Here is a 21,400-nt window from a genome sequence, read left to right on the forward strand (position 1 = left end):
ATCAAACTGGACAAAGTAAAAAATGTAAACCCATTTCTGTCTGCCATAGTGTTCCTTTTTATTTTGCCGAGTGAACAGCAAGTATGTTTTCCAAGTGGTCCTGAAGCTTTTCAGGAGGACCACTGGCTTGTCTGATTTCTCTGAAGATGCAATGTTACTGTTTTGGGTGGATCTTTTAAGAAAACAGTGAAAACTGTTTAGAAAACAAGTGAAAGGTGATAAATGTAAAAATCCATGCTGGAAATGTATTTATTTTTAATTTTTCGGTGAATAATGCTGCCATGTACAGGGGAGTACATATTTCTTTTCAAATTAATGTGTTTATATTCATTGGATAAATACTCAGAAATGGAATACCTGGATATGGCAGGAATTTAAAAGCAGGGTTTCCAAGCAAAATCTGACCAAGGGTTTCTGTCCCCTTAGGCAACTGACCTATTCCAACTATGGCTGGAATAAATGTTTAGGTAGGAAGGGTAACCCTAGCTGAAGCCAGACTGTCAGAGTGCAGCTGGGGAAGGATAGCTCCAGGGAAGATGAAAACAAAGCACTGGATCAGGGAACCTATGACCTCCCCTTTTGCTGGGAACCACCCTGTTACAGAAGCAAGTAAAAAAGAGATCATTTTGATTGACTGTTAACTACTTGTGGTGGTTATGTGTGTTTGTGGAGGAAAAGCAACATTCCCCTCTCTCACCCAAAAAATGAAACCAAAAAGGAAACACCTTTAAAAATGTGTTCACACAGCACTGCAAGCTGGCCACAGCCGCTTCAGTGTGAGTTCGATCCCCCAGACCCAGAGGTGACCCAATTGGTGCAGCAGACCTCTCCTGACCTGCCCGCTGCTCCCCTGAGCCCTGTGTTTTATCGATCTGCCTGTTCTGCTCCCCACTCTTTCTCTAGTGAAGCCTCTCACCACCCCTGCTCCTCAGCTTGTACCCCAATTAAAATATATGCATAAATAAATAAATCTTAAAAAAAGAATTTGCTTATTATTTAAAAAAATAATGTGTTTACAACTCAATACAGTATGTACCAAAATACCCCAAGTGTGTGAAATTATAAAGGCTTGTACATGTGTAAAGAGCCAGACAAAAAAGCATGCTACTGTGACATTGTTTTACAATAGCAATAAGTATATCATTTAAATAATCACAAAAAAGCAATATATCCATTTTCACCGGGAAAATATTAAAATCTAAAGTAAAAATCTATTTTAATGACTTTTCTTTGGAAGGTGCTGTACCAGGGCATGTATTTGGACAGTGAGCAGATGCTGCCTTTCCCTGAACTTCTGCCTACAGAACTCAGTGCTTACACATCCCTATTAAGGCAAACATGGCAGACAGCACCATTCTAGACATCTCTCGTTAAAATACAGGTTTTTCCAAATGGGTGCAATTTATTAAACTATCATATAAGGTTATCTTCTCTCAAGAAAACTGTTTCCCAAAAAAAGTAACTATAATAAGTTAAAAATCAAAATCAAGAAGCAACTATTGACCTGAGACATTCTGTAGGGGAGGAGGAAGGAAAAGGATCGGGACTGGGTGGGAAGAACACGAGGGACGATGGTGATGGTGCACACGTGAACTGGTGGTGAGTATTATGAGGGGAATATACCTGAGAGGACAAAGCATACATTGTACAAAAAAGAATGGTGTAAAAAATATATACATACATATATATACATATATATGTATATATAATTCATATACATATTTATGTATATATAATTCATATATATATATATATATATAATTCTACTGTTTAATGTTGTCTTTCAAGGGTCTACCTATGCTTGATATCAATGATTTAAAAGAAAACCTCTCTATTTATGCATACAGACCTGGGGTACAGGCCAGAGGTGCAGGGGCAGTGAGAAGATTCACTGGAGAGAGAGTGGGGAACAGAACAGGCCGAATCACAAAGTACACTGCTGAGGGGAGCAGTGGGTGGGTCAGGAGAGGTCTGCCATGCCATGTGGGTCAACTCCGGGGCTGGGGATCAAACTCATGCTGAAGAGGCTTTAGCTTCTCAGTGCTGTGCTTTAACCCACTGCGCCACCAGGGAGGGCCCTGATTTCAATGATTTTTTAAAAACTCATTCTTTGGGAAATATACAGACATCAAAAAATCAATGGCAGTAATATTGGTATCTTATCTATAGTGTTCCAATCATTCCAGTGTGCCTTTGCAGGAAAGAGTGGTGTTATTTTTCTAGAATTAGTAGATCCATTTCAAAAAAATAACAAAGGAAGACCCAATACCAACAAAAACTGTTTTACCTTCTCATTTATGTAACAGAGCATTTATCTAGCCACCTACTACACAACTGTCCATCCACCTGTCCATCTTCCTACCCATCTATACTTCCATGTAGACATTTGTTCTTGATACAAGACAGAGAGATAAAAAGAAGACTAAGAGGAGAGTTTAATCTATAGCCTGGAGTGAGGATCCTTAAAGAGAAATTAACAATTTCACCATTCATCACTATACTCAGGTAAGAATCAAGAGAGATGGTGCAGGGTAAGTATGGCAGGTGAGGGAAGCCTTCCAGAGACTGCTTAAGGGTTACACAAAACCACTACTACAGCTGTTAAATGGGTTTGTGACTCAGAAATGATTTGTGCCTTACAACTGTGTGTTTTTTTTTTTTTTGGTAAAGATTTATTTATGCATACAAGAACTAGGGTACAGGAAGGAATTGCGGGAGTTTAGAGAATTCACCAGAGCAAGATTTGGGAACAGAACAGGCAGATCTACTGAAGTACACTGCTGAGGGTCAGGAGAGATCTGCGGCGCCATGTGGGTCACTTCCCAGGTCGGGAATCGAAGTCATGCTACAGTAGCTGTAGATTGCTTCATAGTGCTGTGCTTTAACCCATTGCGCCATCAGGGAGGCCCAAAACTGTGGTGTTTTTAATATCAGTTTTCCTTGTACTCTTCTTTGTTACAGAATTTTTCATTAATCAATAGTAATGTAGCTGCTGTGGCAAAAATGACACATACACAAAAAACTGCCAAATCAGAACCCAAACCTCAGGAGTCGATAAATAATTTTCTAAAAATTAGCATCACTAGATCTATTCTGATAAGCTCTTGGAGATTTTTTTTTTCCAGATACAAGCATTTCTAAAAATCACCTGACAATAAAATATCTTTGGGTACCCAAATGAACATTTTACCTCTCTTCCCAGTAACTACGATGGTTAATTCTGATGCAGTTTTTTCACTCCTAGAGGTTTTATACTTTTCTGCAAGCATCTGCCAGATCAAAAATCTTGCTTACAAGTTGTCCTAGCAATCATTTTATACATATTTAACTACCTAACCTGGAAATTAATGATGCCAAACTTCACAACACCCAGAGAACTGTCAGTGATAGAGATAGAGATAAGCCTGTAGAGTATTATGGAGCCAACATTAAAGAACATGTTGAAAGTACATTAAACATTTAAGACCCCACCACTCTGAGATTGAAAGATTGTGCTTTTACCTGTTAAAGGATTTTGTTTTTCCTGGTGGTCTCCTCCTTGCCCATTAGAGGGAGCCTCCTGCTGTTCTAGATATTACCCAGGTCTGTGGATCTCAGGAATCATGGACCTGGGATGCGAAAGGAACTGAGTCAAAGACTTGAGCGGGGGACTGAGCTCTAGGCTTCAGTGTCAATCTTCATTTTCCCAGAGTCTTTCTTTGCAGCTTTTCAATATTAAACAATACAGAAAACATTCTAAACATGACATAAAGCTAACATTTCATCACAGATCTTGTTTTGACCTTTTGCTAATTATCTATGAAAACTGTGACATTGAATCATGCAGGCAGTGCTCCTAATTAAGAAAGTTATACATTATCAAGTTAAGGTATGCATTGTAAAGGTAAGGATCAAAGTTACACATTATAAAGTTTTTCCAGGAACATGAACCACCTCTGCCCAGACCAGGAAGGTCATTCCTTGTGTCCCGATGAGGAGTCTAAGGAGGACAAAAAGAGTTGGCATAAGGTTTATTCTGGGAGGTCTGGCCAATGGTCATGTAACCTCGAGGCCCATTTTTGGGTGCTCTTTGTGTGAGTGTGTTCTGCACCCTGGTCATTGTGACCTTGCCATATTCCACAGGTGCACCTGGCTATGATTCCATTGTTTCTCCACACAGGTCTTTGTTATAAATGATCCTGTGGAAACCCAGCCCCTCTAGAAGGTTCTATTGGAGGGAAAATTGGTCTGTCAGGTTTGGCTTTGAATATACAACTCAGACTCTTAAAAGCATTTTGTTTGGATAAAGCACATTCTATTACCTGAAAAGTGTCTCAAAGTGAAAAGTGGGTTAAAATTTTAAAATCTGATTTGGCACCATCTTAAGTAAGTACTAGTCAAATTCCTTGTCCAAGTTGGAGGAATGTCAGCCTTTCTGAGATGTGTTTCTCTACTCAGTTCTTCATAGCAATGAGAGGAAGAGAGAGATTCCCCCAATCAGCTACTTCAGTGACTGAGTAACTGGCTTCTTACTATTCAGTAATAGATATTTCACTGATATATATCCACATGTATAAGAATAAAGATACTCTTGCAAGTTAATCCAATTTATGTTCTAGATTTGGTAAAACGCAGACAACTGTATGTCAACTTTTGAAAAATTTCCTGACATTCCCCAAAATGTTATGAGTATTATGGACACAAGGAGCTTCTTTTCCTTTAGTCTATAGGAAAAGACTTCTTTAATACTTCCTGAGATCTTCTCAATTTTTTTTTTTTTTTTGCTCACTTAAAACATGAAGGTCAAGTAAAGCCCAAGTTGCTGGGCATTTCGGTATTGATAGCATGATGGCATGAAATCTCCTGAATTGCAAGCCTGACCTCCCCATGTGAAGAAGAGCCCCATGAACAGCTCTGCATAAGGCCACAGCCCTTCCGCCTCTTGGAGACTGAGGGCAAAAGACCATTGCTGGCTCTCAAGACACCATCTTCTCCTGCCACGTGCTCTTGTGCCTGTCATGTAAATTATTTTTGTTTTGAGAACTAAAAAAACCTGCTTGTCGTAAAACGTTGGGAGGGTCAATCGCGACCATTCCATCTGTGAATGGAGTGTGGGTTTCTATTGTAGGCGCATTAGGAAGCCAACATGACAGGCAGGGCTTCCCTCTCATGAACTGAGTGGGTAGAGCAAAGATGAGTCCTGAAATGTCTAGGAGAGGCAGAAACATCAGAGGAAGTGAGAAGACCTGGGGGAAGCCAAGTAGGCCAGCCCTGTGCTTGTACCTATTGTCGGGGGGCTTAGATAGCAAGTGAGGGGACAGTGGGGGGACTCACTCTGATTATGGTGTATGAGACCCTGTAAGGACAGTTGGGCCTGGACAAGGGCTGAGGGGGCCCCGCACTCTGGGCAGGAGGGTTGCTGCTGGGAAGTGTGTAGGCAGCAGTTTCTCTTGGTACAAGTAGAGGAGACAGCCTGGAACAGGCTCAGACCTCTGCCTCTCCCTAGAAGCCAAGATGTCTTTCCCTAATCCCTACTGGCCTTGCCTAGCTTGAGGGAGCTGGGAGGGAAGAGTGGAAAGAATGATTAAGCGAGCTCTGTGGAGGTTTTGAAAACCTGAGGCATTTATCAAAAGAACATGCCAGGTGACTGGAGCTGAGCAAAGGGAAAGTGAGCATTGGGTGTTCTCCTCACCAAGGTGCCTCAGCAGCAGAACCCTCCAGTAGGTCCCCGCTGCCTCTTGGGCAGAGGGCGGTGAAGACCTGGAAGCCACTGAGTCATCTTGTTTATAGTTTATGTTCCATGCAGAATGGGTGTGGGTTGTTGTGCTGGCCTTCTAAACCTATACTCCAAGAAAGCAAGATTACATTTAATTTATCTCTGCCAGTAACTGGGGCCCTCATCATTTTTGCAAGTCATACAGCAGCTCAGGATCACTTTGTATGCAGCCTCTGATGCTGTGATATTCAGTGACTGCAGCCTTGACCGCCCATTGGTCAGGAAGCTGATCTGTGAGAGTAAATATTTACTTCTGTGAGCATTTGCGGCTCAAACACTACTGTGGGCATTTGAAGAATCCAGAGGGGTGGCTTTTGTTTCTGGGGAGTTGGCCTCCCCACTTTCAAACTAGTTCCACCATGGCCTCGGTGACCTGTGGCAGCCCCCTCCATCTTTCTGTGCTCCAGCATTACCATATGTACCCCCGGGAACAAAATGGCTACCTAGGCTTGTGATCCTCAAGACTTAACATGCATCAAGTATACTGAAGAGCCTGTGAAAGCAAACTGCTGAGGCCCAGCTCAAGTGCTGACTCAGTAGGCCTCAGCCTAAGAATTCTAACAAACTCAGGTGATGCCGGGGCTACAGGGCCAGGGACCACACTCTGAAAAGTGACATCACCCCTAGGATCCTGTTAGTGTCACTGGAGAATTGCTGTAAAACCACATGGGAAGCATCTAAATAGCTTAGCTGATGCTGTAGCTGTCAGCATCATGGTTATTAGTGAGAAACACATAGTCATGTGTTAGAACTTCGCCCTTCGCCCTTTCTAATGAATGGGAACTGGGTACTTCCTGTCTGCTCATCACGCAGCTCTATCCTCCGTCAGGCCTCAGGCATCATGTGCCTGGACCCCTCTGGCTGCTAGCCATGGGGCTGTTATTTAACTTTCTTCTTGCCCACACCTTGTCTCTCCAACAGTCTCGGTGTCATGCACAAGTTTTCTTTGTGTCTCCTGAAGCCCTCAGCATAATGCCTTGTATGCAGTAGCAACTAAGTCCCAGTCTTTGCTGCTGGGTGGAATTCTAGGTGTCATCTGCTCCAAACTATCCCAATCCTTCCAGAGCTTACACACAGGTCCTGAAAAACCCTGGGAGTTCAGATTAAGGCGATCTGGGCGATGCGCAGATGAAGCATTTTAACACGCATGTCTAAGGCTCTGAAGCAGGTGTTCTCTGGCCATCTCGACAGAAATACCGTCTTGTTCAGTGCTTTGCAACAGCCCCATGGGGCTCATTAAAAGCAGTGGATTCAGTCGGGATCAGAATATATAAAAGAATAAGTGGAAGAGATCAGAAAGAAAAAGGGGCATTGGACCAAGGAGGACAAGAGAGGGAAGAGGAGAACAGGGGAGAAGAAAAGAAGAGATGGGAAAAGAAAGGGAGGGAAGGGGGTGGGCAAGAATGTATCACCTATGGAAATGGCAAGCGAGGTCCTGAATAATTCAGTTTCCAGTGTTCATGTTCTGTACCGACTTCCCGCATAAAATGCACTTAGGGGTCATGGTCACATGCTCTGATGGCTGGCCCCCAGCACCATTCCTACTGACCAGAAGGAACAGCATCAGTGTGGCCGTGGTTCTGACACCCACTAGCTCCCACAGTAGGGAGCCCGCCTACCTGTTTTCCTTTCCAGCCAGTCGTGAAAGCTCTACCCCACTTTCACAAGTCCGAGCAGGAGCAGCATCCTAGATAGGCTGAGGTCTGTCTCATCAGCTAAAGAGGGGGCTGCAGAGGGTCAGAGTAGGGGAGCCCTATGTTGTGAGAAGGGTGGAGATCCAGCATCCAGAGAGCCCTTGATTAGAAATTTCAGGGCGAGACTGTGGGAGGCGGGAGGGGTGGGGCTGTGCTGGGTTCCAGTCTCTTGTGTTGTGTTTTCAGCATGGACAGCTGCAGCACTTCCTCCCTGAGGGACTCTCTGTCTCCCAACAATCACCCACATTCTAGCCTCAGCTCTCCTTTGCATAATGATGCACACCTGAAACTTACACTTGCATGTTCACATGCAATGTTACTTGGATACAAAAGTTTAAAAAAATCCTACGTTACAATAAATTTAATTGACTGATCAAATCACCTGCTGTGATTGTCCTTAATTTCCTTTGCTGATGAACAATAGGGAGGATTTTAGGCTAGAAATAGTAATAATGTTCAAGTAGCTGGAGGCCACCCTACTGACTCATATACAAACGCCCCGAGTTTCTTCATGAATTTTAATGTTGTAGTTCTCCATCAGTGTCCTGGTTGATTGACGTACCTGGCTCCCTCTCAGAGGTCCTGGGAAAGGTCCTGCACTGGTGACCTAGCTTTCAGTGAAGGATCTTGCCGGGGCTCCTTTGGCGCATTCTGCAGCGCTGCATGTCAGCAATACTTGCCAGGTATCTGGGTATTTCTGTGCTAGGTACTAGGACCACAGAAATGCAAAGGTAGGATGCCTCCTTCCACAGGAAGCCGGTGGTCTAGGAGGGAGACTAGTTTGCAACCAGTCATTTGAGGGAGCATGAGATGTTTACAAGTCTGCACAAGGTCCTGGGAGCGAGAGATGGTCCCTGGCAAGTGGGAACAGCTGACAAATTCCGGCGCTCACAGTGCTGACTCGGTAGGGCACGTAGGCTCTCGCGAGATCTCCTAGGGGCGGTACCTGGGCAGGGTTGTACGTCTAACTGGTACTGGGGAGTAGCAAACCGCCTATGCTCGGAAGTTGGCCTTGAAAGAGCTCTCAGTGAGAACCAGAGACTTGCCTACGGACTAAAACCTCCTCGGGTTTAGTACAGGAATTTTGCAATTCTCTGCAGTAGTTTCTGCTTGTTAAGAGTCAAGGGTATGTCCCAGGGGGCTGAATTTGCTTGAACATCCTTCAGCAGAGTGGGAGCGTCTATACAACTTGATCAGAAAAGCATAGGATGAATCAGGCCTCGGTGTCACCCCAATCCTAGCATGTCTCTACTCCAGAGGCCCCCAGAAATGGGGAGAAGAACTGATGCCACATCTTCTGCTAATACCTTTCTTGGCTCTCAGTTTTGCCCTCACTCCCTACATTTCTGCTTCCTTTTCTTTCAGAGCAGTGACTCAGTGGGCAGGTAGTGCATGACCTCTGGATACTCTGCCTAGAAATGTGGCCACATTTTGAATTGGTCCTTTCAGCATAGGAGCATTCTTTTACTACCTGGATATCACAGTGGCTTCCCCCCCCCCCCAGTCTTGTTGACCAGGTAAAGGTAATCCATGAAGATTATATAATTCAAAAGTTTTCAAAGACACTCGATGCAGTGCCTCTTCCTCTTTTTGGCCTGCAGTAACCCTTCCCAGGAAGCACAGTTTCTGGAGTATCATTCCCAAGGCACAGAAGTTTTCTCGTTTCCTCCTTCTAGAAACAGTAAGCTACCCACAGACAAGATCTGAACCTTGCTGCCATCTAATCAACTGCCATAACAACGCACACACACCTGAAACAATGTTATAACACAATGTTACCTCAACAAAAATTTATTAAAACTTATCTATGTCTAAGCTCTCCCTGTTGGCGCAGTGGGTTAAAGCACAGCACTTGTAAGCTAGCCACAGCTGCCTCAGTGAGAGTTCAATCCCTGGCCCTGGAGTAGGTCCACATAGCAAGGCAGCCCTCTGACTTGTGGGCTGCTCTCGGCAGCAGCTACTTTGCGGATCGCCTGTACTGCTCTCTCCATTCTGCCTCTAGTAAATCTTCTCACCTCCCCTGCACCTCTCACCTGTACCCCAATCTTGTATGAATAAATAAATCTTTTTTTAAAATTACCTATGTCTCAATAAATTCCGTTGACTAATCAAATCACCTGCTTCACTTAACCTGAATTCCTTTCCTATTGTAATAAGAAGGACTTCAGGCCAAAACCAGTAAAGATATTCAAGTAGAATGCAACCACCTCTGCTGACTCAGGGGCAAAGCACCAAGGGGTGCCTGGCTGTATGCCACCTGCCACCCGCCCTCATTAAACCAGATAGGAACAGTAGTCTCTTGGCCTGGAGTGTCTTTGAGAGATTCCTTGGGTGTAGTAGGAGTAGAGGAACAAGAACTAGATCATGGAGGACCCCAAGACTGTGAATATGTGATGACTGCTACCATCATCAGGGATGCAGGCTTGATTTCCCACTGAAGACTTCTCAAGCCTTTTTCACATGGAACTTGAATGTCCTTTGGGTTACCCACGGCACTGGCCACCTTCACTGGGGTGTCAGGGTTGGTTACCAGTCTCCCTCCACCAATTATACAGAAAAAATAAGGAAGAAGTTCATTTATAAAAGAAGACATGTCATTATTTTACACATTCCTTAGAATAAAAATATATTTCTTTAATTTGTGTAAGAGACTAGAGGCATTTATTTCTTCATTGATTTGGGGAGAAGGAGAGAAAATGCTATAAGTGCCTTCCAAGCCTCAGTTGAAAGAATAAATTGGTACAATTTTGCAAACTACTCACAGATGGCAGAGTAAAATGTAACTAAGATGCTCACAAGCAGCTCCCCATGCTCCTGTGCTCAGCAGCCCTTAGACTTGAATAAAAAGTCTTCTGGAAAAAAAAAAAGTCTTCTGAGGCTCCTCCCTTTTAGAGATTAGCATTAGCACCTTGTAGGAGAGTGAGCAGAAAGCACAGCTGCAGGAAGAAGGCACCGTCTGCAGGGAAATAATACCTGTGATCCTGAGTCAGGAGGCAAGGCTGAGCAGCAGCTACCTGCCAGGAAAATGAATGAGGGCTGCACTGCCCAGGAGAAGGGCCAGGCAGGGAGCAGGGGTGGTGGCAAAGGCCCTGCAGGAGGTGAGGAGAGGCCATGGGAAGCTTTTGAGACAGTGGGTGTGGTGAGGTGAGGTGACTTGCATTTGAGAAGCCTCCATCTCTGGGTCATATACAGTGTTGTAAATCATTCTACCTCAACGGAAAAAAAAACCAAAAAACAAATAAGGCTTAAAAAAATAATATAAGTGTTTATTTTTACATCATTGTCTGCCTTTTTCCATCTCAGTTGTAATCCCTGTGGGCCTCCCATCACCAAATCACTCGTGTGCCATCACCATAGTCTAATGCATGACCCTCCCCACACTGTTTTTGATCCCATTCCCCACTCCACCCCCATAAAATATCTCTGGTATATAGCTGTTCATCATCATCATTATTTTCTCCCCTGGTCCTTTATACACCTGCTATGAGAAACCATCAGTATTTTTCCTTTTTTTCTGGCTTATTTCACTAAGCATGATCTTTTCCAGTTCCATCCATTTTGCTGCAAAAAGCATGTGTTTATCTTTTTTGGTTGCTGAGTAATATTCCACTTTGTAAATGTACCACATCTTTTTAATCCAGTCATCTACTTTTGGGCATCTGGGTTGTTTCCATGTCTTTCCGATTATAAATAAAGCAGCAATAAACATGGGGGAGCAGTGTGTTTTTGAATCAGTGTTTTTTTGTCTTTTGGGTAGATACCTAGGAGTGGGATTGCTGGGTCGCAGGGAAGCTCCATGTTTAGCAGTTTGAGGAACCTCCAAACAGTTTTCCATAGTGGTTGTACTAGTTTGCATTCTCACCAGCAATGCAGGAGAGTTCCTTTTCCTCTACATCCTCGCCAACATTTGTTGTTGCTAGTTGTTTGAAGATGTGCCATTCTCACTGGTGTGAGAAGGCTTTTTTTTTTCTTTTTAATTGAAGAAGCATTACATTATAACCTTTGGCAAGTTTCACGTAGATCAGTGTCAGTAGAGACAACATTACATTGACTGCTAAGGGTCCAATTCTATCCCTCACTATACCACTGATTCCACTCACCTGGTTACTCATCCCCCTTCCTCTTCCCTTTATGGCCTTCACTCCTTTGGTCTTAGGGTCTGAATGTTTATCTTTATTTTATTTAGTTCATTCATCTGTTTTGTCTCTCTGTGTACCATATACAAGTGAAACCATATTGAGTTTGACTTTCTCCTTCTGACTTGTTTGCTTAAATATAATACCCTCTAGGTCCATACATGTTGATTCAAATAGCAGAATATCATCCACTTTTACATAACTGCATTATATTCCATTGTGTTCAGATGCTGCATCTTCTTTATCCCATCATCTATTGATGGGAATGTGGTTGTTTCCCTTTCCTCATCTGATGCCCATGTTTTTGCTCTGCACAGAATCCATGTTTAACTCAGACACAATGAGGAAATTATTTCTGCTGTCTTACAGGACAGGACACAGCCCAGCATTTGGAATAGGCCACTCACACTTGGAATAGATAGGTAGAGAGTAGAGCTGGCGGGACTGGGACTGGACAGAGGCCAGAGAGAGAGTAGGACGGAATCTTTGCAGGGAGTAATGATGAGAGCACAGCCTCTATGGAAAGATGATGGTAAATACACCTAGCATTTGTTGGAATCAAGAATAATCTGTATAGTAAGAGAAAGGTCCTGAATTAGACAGAATGTTCACATTGCAGTGTGGGGTAAGAATGGTACCAGAAACACAGATATATCACAGAATTGGGTCACAGAACCAAGAAATTTCTAAAGAGTCTAAAGTAAGAGTCTCCATGGATTTGTTATCAATAAGTATCTGGATTGAGTGGCATGTTGAGAATTTGTTTTTTCCAATATGCAAGGTTGATAGGGAGCTCTCCCTTGAGCAATGAATTACAAAGCAAAGCAAAAACCTGACTGACAAAACTCACACTCCCAGGGATTTTGTTTTGATTGTTCTGGGAAGGAGAAATCATGTAGGTGGTTGCAATGTGCATAAAGGATTAAAGCCCCTGCTCAAAGAATGGCCTCTGCTGGGTCATTTCAGCCTGAGTGGTGGTGGTGGTAGTGGTTGTGAGTCCCAGGATCATCCTAAATATGATGAGGAGGGCGAGGGGGCTAGAGATGAAGACACCATGAGTTCCAGCTATGACCCATATGCCAAAGGCTCTCACAAAACTAATGAAGGCAGGTAGGTTTGGAGGAGATGGTATGTCACACTCTGGTGTACCAGGACACCAGGGAAGAACAAATTACTAGTAATAGTTGTGGGAACTCCAATTGTAACATCGCTGGAGAAATCTCCTAAAGTCTGAAGATAAGTCTAAGCATCTTATTAGCGAAATATCAATACTGAAGCATTCAGTGTATTCAGTCATTAATATTCATAAGAATGTTTTGTATAATAAAAAATTAAACAAGTGGCAGTGGGGAAAATCCTCTAAAATTGAATATTAAACAGAAGCAAATGAACTTAGCTGTAAATAAAATTGATAGTATCACCATAAGATGTTAATCCAAGTTAAATCCTCTTACTAGGATGACTATGATAAGGATAAAACAACTTTACTTACCAGGTTTGTGGCTGGCTCACTGAGTGTAATGATTTCTGAAATTATTTTGTATGTAGTGCAGGATTAAGCAAATGAATAATACATTCATTGTTGGGAGTCATGTTCTCAGTCTGGGCGAAGGGAGGTGCAAAATATGGAATGAGGGAAAGAGAGGAAGAACCTGTGAAGTTGGAGTGGAACAAGAGGTATCAGTGTGGCTTCATGGCTTAAAAAATACGTATTTCCTAGCTCTGTCCGCTGAAATTGCCTAAAAGCAAAGGTTCCCCAGTAGCAATGAACAATCCTGGCAACAGATCTGGTGTCTAAATACCATTTCACATTAAAAATAACAAGGCTCCTTGGAGGAAAAGGCCAACTACAGATTTTGGGGCAAGGGGCTGGTCAGGAAAGGACAGATAAGCCTGAACATCTTGTTGAGCCAGAAAGTAAGGATGAGCTCAACAGCTGATGGATCTCCATCAAAGGCTACAGGTGCCAGCTGATGGATCTCCATGAAAGGCTATGTGTACCCTCCAATCTTGGGATGATTTGAGAATAAAAACCATAATGGCTAGCATGGGTTTTGTTTGTCTTTGGCAGGATATGGTGTACTTTACGATAGTACTTGTCAAGGTAGAGCTCCCGCATCCCCTTCTTTTCCTAGGGAACCTGGGCTGGAACTATGCTGATGTCAAGAGAGGCTCAGTGGGTTGGATGGGTGGGGAAGGACTCACTTATTGCCACAGGCCTCTCCCTTCCACTAGTGCACTTCCTGGGCTGGTGGTCTGGTGGGGGGCCTTAGTCTGGCACGGAACAGCATATTTCTGTAAACCAATTCATTGTCATACCATTGTGGTCATTGAGGGCAATGCCAACCCCAGCATCAAAAGTGGAGGAGAGAGTGTCACTGTTAAAGTTTCAGGAGAAAACCTGGTCCTCAGGGTAACACAAGATACCCTTGAAGGGACGCTTGAACTCCTTCACCATCTTCTTGATGTTATCATACTCAGAAGCTTTTCCTGGGTACTGATCAGATGCATGACTGGCATGTGAGGGTAGGAGCATGGAAGGCCATGATAGTCAACTTCCGGTTAGGCTCAGGGGTGATCTTGGCTATAGCTGTGGCTGTACCAGTAGAAGTGAGGATTTTGTTTTGGGTAGCCCCTGGGCCATCACATGACAGCTTCCCAGAGGGGCTATCCGTGGTCTTCTGAGTGGCAGTGATGCATGGACTGATTTCATCACAGTCCCATCCCAGGTCCCCTAGAGAAGGGAAGGGGCTTGAGGAGCTCTGCCTTGTCACATACCATCAATACAGTATGCTGTCACTCTATGATGCCCCCTGGATGACCTTGGTCAGTAGGATCAAGCAGCTGGTGCAGGAGAGTTGTTGACAATCGTGAGAGATTTGTCAGAATTCTTGTTGTTCAAACCCATCAGAAACATGGCAGCATCAAGAGTGATGATGACCCATTTGGCCCCACTTTTCAAGTGAGCCCCTGTCTTTTCCAAGACCACTAATGGATTTTAATGGTATCCATCACCATCATCACCCCACCTGATGTTGGCTGGAAGATGAGAGGGGTTTTTCACTGCTGACAAGCTTCTGTTCTAAGACTTGATTATGCCACTGAAGTGCTGTTGGATGGGCTCATACTGGAAAGTGTAGTTGAGGTCAATGGAGAAAGTCATTGATGGCAACAGTGTCCACTTCACCAAAGTTAAAAACAGAGTCCAGCTGATCAGGCCCTCAATATGGTGAAATCAATGATGTTCACCATGTTGTCTCAGAGATACAGCTGGCATGAGAAGAAGAGTTGAAGAGGAGGAACAGAGAGTCTGGAATGGAATTGACATTTTTTTTAAAGGAATGTGTGAATCCATACCTGACAGTTTTTGTTGTTATTATTATTGATGAAGTAGGGGACAGTCTTTTCTTAGTAGGCTTGACTAACATTACCTCTTAAACTTGGGCTCCACAGCCCTGGCAAGAAAGTGAAATACCTGAAATGGATCAACCATGACCCCCATGTCATGAGTGGAAATGAACCCAGCTGTGAAAATGCTGCATCCTGACACAACGCTGATATGTCTGTGGTCTCATCTTCCGCCTTCAAAGTGTCAAACTTTGAGTTTCCACATATAAATGTTCTTGTCTGATTGCATTTCACCTGTTAAATACAGTAAGCAAATTTTACTTATTTTCAAAGAGACCTGATTTAAATATATTCAGAACTGAATATATACACTTTATTAAATGTTAACATTATTTTCTTCTAGGTCATTGAGGTAGCATTGGGTCCTATCTTGATTACAAAGATTCGTCATCATTTGGTAATGTTTTCACAGGCAGCTATTATTATACACAAAATAAATGAGCAAGTACTTGCAATTAAGACAAATCTACTACATGTTTGGCTCTAGTTCTCTGCCTGCCCACACTGGTGTATTCACAAGAACTAGAAACTAATTATGATTAACTTGAGCAATAACTCAATCATCAGATAAGAATAAAAAATTAGTTGTTCTTACCTAAGGGTGAAACGGCTGATGTCAGGGATGACTTGGCATTCTACATAAAAACTTGCATTTCAATAATGACACCCAATGAGCCATCCATCTATTTAATGGGAAGATTAAACCCTAAGGAACAATTCAGCACCTATTGAAAAAGGCCTCAGAGGCCCCATTTACAAAGAATAAATGGCTGTATTTGGGGGGCGAAAGAGGGAAAGAGTAGAAAGAGGGAAAGAGGGAAGGAGTAGAAGATAAAATCACTTTTTCTAAATTTACCCAAATAGGAAGTAAAAACTTTGGAAATCTGGGCCCCCCCTGGTGGTGCAGGGGTTGAAATCTCAGCACTATCAAGTCACTAAAGCACGAGTTCAATCCCTAGCCAGGGAGCTGACCCACAGAGGGCACAGCAGACCTCTCCTGTCTCACCTGCTGCTCCCCTCAGCTGTCTATGTTGGTAGATCTGCCTGTTCTGCTCCCCACTCTGTCTATAGGTTTGTTTGTATTTAGGAAGCTGGAGATAGTGCAGAAAAAATATCAGGACAATTAAAAAAATACTGGGAAGCATTTTGTGGTCAACCCACCCATATAAGTTTTAAATTGACCTGGATTCAAAAAAATATTCATATATGAGCATTCCTTGCATTCATACCCCTGAGTGCTCAGGATAGTGCCCCTGAAATTATTAGTTTTACCCAGTTTTAGTTCTTAAAGCTGTAACAAGAGAATGTTCAGGTGGCCTGAACCAATTCCATCATGTAACTGAGATTCCATATTACTGAACTTTTACCTTAAAACAAAATCACTGATTGGCAAGAACCAGTTTTCCAACTAGACACAGCCTTCTCCAAATTGTGCAAAGAACTGTTTTCCCTTTTCTCTATAGCAACCAAGGCCAGTTTGGCTAAAAGCCAGTGAACTCTAAGGATTGAACTACATCAGTTCTTATTGTATTCTATTCCCCCACCCATCTTTTCCTTTAAAACTCCTCAAATGAAGACCCTAATGGGACACAATTTAGGCTGATATCTGAGTTTATGTTCCCCAATTGCAATTCTATGACCCCAAGTAAATGCCATTATTTTATTTTAGCCTTTTCATTTTCCTCTCAGTTGACAAAGTGATAGAAGTATGGAAATTTAACAATGACTTCAGCTGAAAGTGTTCTTTCTAAAGAGTCTATCTTATGGCCCTCTTATTCTCTCCATGTCACCATCCTCTTCAAAATCTCTAATATCTTCCATTGTCTATGGGCCAGCACTCATTTTTGGCCAAGGAATCAGTGTTCTTCATAAACTACCCACTCCTTTCAGAGTCTGATGCTCTAGATGAGTTAACTCTACTACATGAGGAAAGAGACAGATCTTTCCTAACGGTACATCTATTGTCCCCATGTTCTAGGGAAGCAGCAGCATCAATGGAAATTGGATCAGTACATTAAAACTCTTTGAATGAAAAAGGGACTTGACCCGTCCAGCAGGTCTAGTAATTCGTGGGTCTCGAGGGGGCACCTCCTGCAAAGCCAATGGGGGGAGAGAGAAAGGAGACCAGGCGCATAAAGAAAGACAGAGTCAGTCTGGATCGCATCAAGGTCTCAAGTTTATTGAGCAGGGTGCGGGTATTTAAGCTTGCAGAAAGGGGGGGGGAGGGATCCATCGTCATCTCTGTCTCTTTGGTGCCAAAGCTTGCTGAGCAGGAAAGGAAGGAGAATGGGGGAAGGGATTCGGGTGTGCTGCGTTCTCAACCAGGATGTTTACTCTAAGTTCCAATCAAGTGTTGTTTTGTGCATAGGAGGCAAAGTCCGGGTCTCGGTCCCGACAGGGACTTACAAATTTACCTTTAATAATTTGATCAACAGACTGAGATACTTCTCAAAGCTTCTCTGTTCTTATTTCTTTCCAGGTCCACTGACTGATTCATCTGTATTTGTCTCCTGTGGGAGCTAAGAAATAATAGTTATTACCCAAGCAGTGCATTCAAGATTTCTGACATTGACACCACCACATCTCTCACATTGAAGACTCTACATCCTGTTAACAAGCATGACTTTCATTCTCCATGCCAGCACAGATTTCAGACCTGATACCTCAGTACCTCATTGAGAACATCACTTGTCAGCCACACACCCCAACCTGGCCACCACATAATGGAGTCGCAGCAAGTGCCAATTTCATTGATCCATGACCTTCACTGAAGTAAGAACTGGTCTATGCCCTTTAATCCTCACAACAAACAGATCTGTTCTGGAAGCTTATTATTAGATTAGTCTAATCTCTACAGTCAACAGTTAGGTTTTAGAATTCTCCACCCATTCTTACCAGGTTTTGATAAGTATGTTAAAGGAGAACAATTTCAATACCCACATACCTGCATAGCAACTACGCCTTTGTTTCTTATTTTTTAAAATATACTTTAAAAACATTTATTTATGTATTCATACAGAACTGGGGTACAGACCAGAGATGTAGGGGTGAGAGGAGTCATCTGAGACAGAGCAGGGAGCAGAACAGGCAGATTGATGAAGTATACTGCTGAGGGGAGCAGCAGGTGGGTCAGGAGAGGTCTATCACACCATGTGGGTCAGCTCCCTGGCGGGGGATTGAACTTGTGCTGAAGTGGCTGCAATAGCTTCATAGTGATGTGCTTTAACCCGCTGCACCACCATGGAGGGCTCCTGTTTCTTACTTTCATGAAGTTGTTGTCAAATTTTAATCTGCCTAAACTTTAAGGAGCAAGGTCATATGTATTAATTCTTAAATTCTGGGCTTTATGAATGATTTTAAAGGATTTTTTTAAGCAGTTGTGTTTTTTTCCTCAAGATTTATTTATTTATGCATACAGAACTGGGGTACAGGCCAGAGGTTCAGGGATGGTAAGAGGATTCACAGAGACAGAGTGGGGAGCAGAACAGGCAGATGGATAAAGCACACTGCTGAGGGGAGCAGCAGGCAGGTCAGGAGAGGTCTGCTGTGCTATGTGGTCACCTCTGGGTCCAGGGATCCAACTGGCACTGAAGTGGATGTAGCTGGCTTGCAGTGCTGCATCCTAACCTGTTGCACCACCAGGGAGGGCCTGATTTTAAAGAATTTTTAAAGGTTATTTTTTTAAAAATAGAAAACACAAAACATTTAAAAAATGAAACAGAATCAAAATGCTTGATGAAGAGCTTTGCTTCCTCCCTGTCCCTCTATTTTCCACTCACTCTTACCACCTGTGACCTAGTTAGTTTCTCTTACAGTCTTCCAGCATTTCTACATGTTGATACAAGCAAATATGAATATATATTATGACCTTTGCATGACACAGAACCAGACTGTGTGACCTCGGAAACAAATCTGACCACTGCTCCATCCTCTTACCTGATGTCTGGGTATACAGCAGGTTCTTTGCCTGGGGTCCTGCGGGTCATGTCCATGGTACTTACACCATCGTCCTTGTCTTTCCAATTGCAGGGGTCAGAGACAAACTCCTTCCCCCCACATGTGCCCAGGCTCCCAGCTGCAATTTTACGACATTTCTGTTCTTTTACGCTCATCTTTTAAGCTCATTGCTTTAAAATTCCATTGGCACAAAAACACGACAAAACCAAGATAACCAGGGGAAAAGGTATAAATTCACTAATAAAGTAATTTTGATTAAAAATAACAAGATCCCATTTTTTTTGTAAATTATCAAAGACTAGAAACATATATTTCCCGGTGTTGGTAAAGGTGGGGGAAATGTGTGTCGTCATATTCGGTTCCTGAGAGTGGACGGGAATCAATTGGAATTGCATGTAATTAAGAAATGTGTGAAGATGTATTTACTAGAATATTCCCTAGAATATAATTTGCTCCCAACAATGCAGGGAGACGAGTGTAGTAAAATAAACTAGAGCACATCTATTTCTGTTTTTCAAATAACACACAGCCAGCAAACGGGTAACGAGAGACTGCATGACCTTTCCCAGTGACACGGAGCAGCCATCAGGTCCATCCCACGACTGGCTGATCACCTGGGGACATTCCTGGAAGGTAGACGTACTGTTGAGTAGAACCTAGAGTCTGTCAAGTTGCTCCCTAACACCTGGACTATTTTTCCTCCAGTTGCAATTAAACTATTTCTCCTGCCAAGGTGACAGTTTGATTCTCTGAAAGATTGTGGCCAGTTCTGCATCTAAACTAGCCTACCCTTCTGATTCTGTACACTCAGTCTCTCATAGCCGCTACTGGGCTTCGTCACCTTGTTGGTTCTCCCCTTAGTTAAGTTGAATGCATCTTTGACATATGCTTGCTTTCAATTTGTGTGGGGATTGAGTTTTTAATATTTTCAAAATACTTTCACAGTGGCTGTGCATGGGTAGGTCACAGGAGATTTCCGTTTTTTTCTTTATAGTCTTTGGCCCATTAAAGACTTGTTTCACTTTTCTAATAAGACAGTGCATGTGTGTATATAGGTGTGCATGTGCATCTCTTATTCAATTCTCAGTCCATTCCTCTCTTGACCCATGCCCCGTGAAGGGCCCCCTCCATTTCTAAAAGTGGTCTGGCAGACTGACTCCAGAGGTCAGGAAAGGTGTTATGATGCAGCCTGAGACTTACCTGCCCTGCTGGATAAGTGCAAGGCAAGACTGACAGATTCGTGTCCACAGCCGCCCCGAGCTGGTATCCTGGTGGAAGCCAAGGGCAAGTGTCTGAAAGGCACCGCCTTCACTGATGGAGGCAGCCTGTGAGTCCTGGAAGGACCGGACAGGGCAGCACAGGGAGGCCTGAAAGGGCAGAGGGGAGCAGGGAGGAAAGGGGCTGTGGCCTGGGAAAGAGCTTGGGGAGGAAGAGAGCAGGACCGGGCGCCCCACCTTAGGCAGAGAGGGGAGCTGGTTCAGAGCCTGAGCTTTTGAGCTCACACCCTGATTTCATCCTCCACCTCCCCTGCCAGCCTCTTCTCATTTTCAACCCCCAAGCTTTGCACATAATAGAGAATGTGGTTGCTGGTTGGTGTTTGCTTAGAAACGAAAATGAGAATGTTTGGCAGATTCCTAGTTTCACCACTTGCCTTTGCCTAATTTATTGACTAGTGGAACGAATTTTAGTGGAAAATTCAGACTTGCGTTTCAGTGCCTTAAATGTTAGCTTCCTGCTAAGACAGCTGTGGGATTCAGTGACAAGCTGGGCCTGCACTGAGCTCTGATGGGGGCGGGGGACTGGGCATATTCTCACATGCAGAGAAGGCCCCAGAAATACCACCTAGCCAGCCCCCACCTGATTACTTACTGCCTCTAGGGGGATGACAAGACCTGGTTATAAATCTGCCTGTTTGTTGCACTCTGTCACCTCAGAAACGGAACCAAGACAAAGTGACTTTCTTATACTGAAATAATAGGTTAGCAGAAGGCAGGCGAGGCGACCTCTGCTGCCCCCTATTGGTGGACTCTTGTTAACCCTAAATGTTTTAATACAAGGTTATTTTATTTTCATTATTTTCGCTATGTATGAGTTTGGTCATGGTTCTGCAACAGTTCAATGTGAAACATCTTTGAAATAATTATATATTTCTTTGGCCCTCAACCTCCTTACCTATTTAATGAGTTTCTTAGTCTCTTTCAATGATACGATTTGTGACTCTAAGGAGCTTAGGTTTTTTTGACCTTTTGAAGAGGATAATGCAGGATGGGTCCCCCCCAACATGTTCAGAGATGCCTTGGATAAACTAGCCAGAGCCTGAATTTTCCAGTGACTGTCACCTCGGTATGTGAGACTAAGGTGAATCTAGACCCTGCAGTTCTCAGAAGAAACTGTTATCATTACCTTAGAGAATGCAGCTTATCTAGACTTAGGGTCATCGATAGAAAAAA

At 43.3% G+C, this 21,400-nt stretch overlaps 1 protein-coding gene across 1 annotated transcript in view; it reads right to left on the reverse strand.

Annotated features, from left to right (window-relative positions):
* Positions 1-3,903: 3,903 nt before the first annotated feature.
* Positions 3,904-21,400, reverse strand: part of LOC101628204 (aldehyde oxidase-like) — a 113,378-nt gene continuing 95,881 nt past the window's right edge. Inside the window, exons 37-38 of the mRNA XM_012725344.1 lie at positions 20,151-20,317; positions 3,904-3,979 (exon numbers count right to left, since the gene is read on the reverse strand). Coding sequence (XP_012580798.1) covers positions 3,904-3,979; positions 20,151-20,317 — 243 coding nt within the window. The remainder of the gene's footprint in view (positions 3,980-20,150; positions 20,318-21,400) is intronic.

This window comes from Condylura cristata, unplaced genomic scaffold (assembly GCF_000260355.1).
Source record: "Condylura cristata isolate star-nosed mole 26May11 unplaced genomic scaffold, ConCri1.0 scaffold00002, whole genome shotgun sequence".
NCBI lineage: Eukaryota > Metazoa > Chordata > Mammalia > Eulipotyphla > Talpidae > Condylura > Condylura cristata.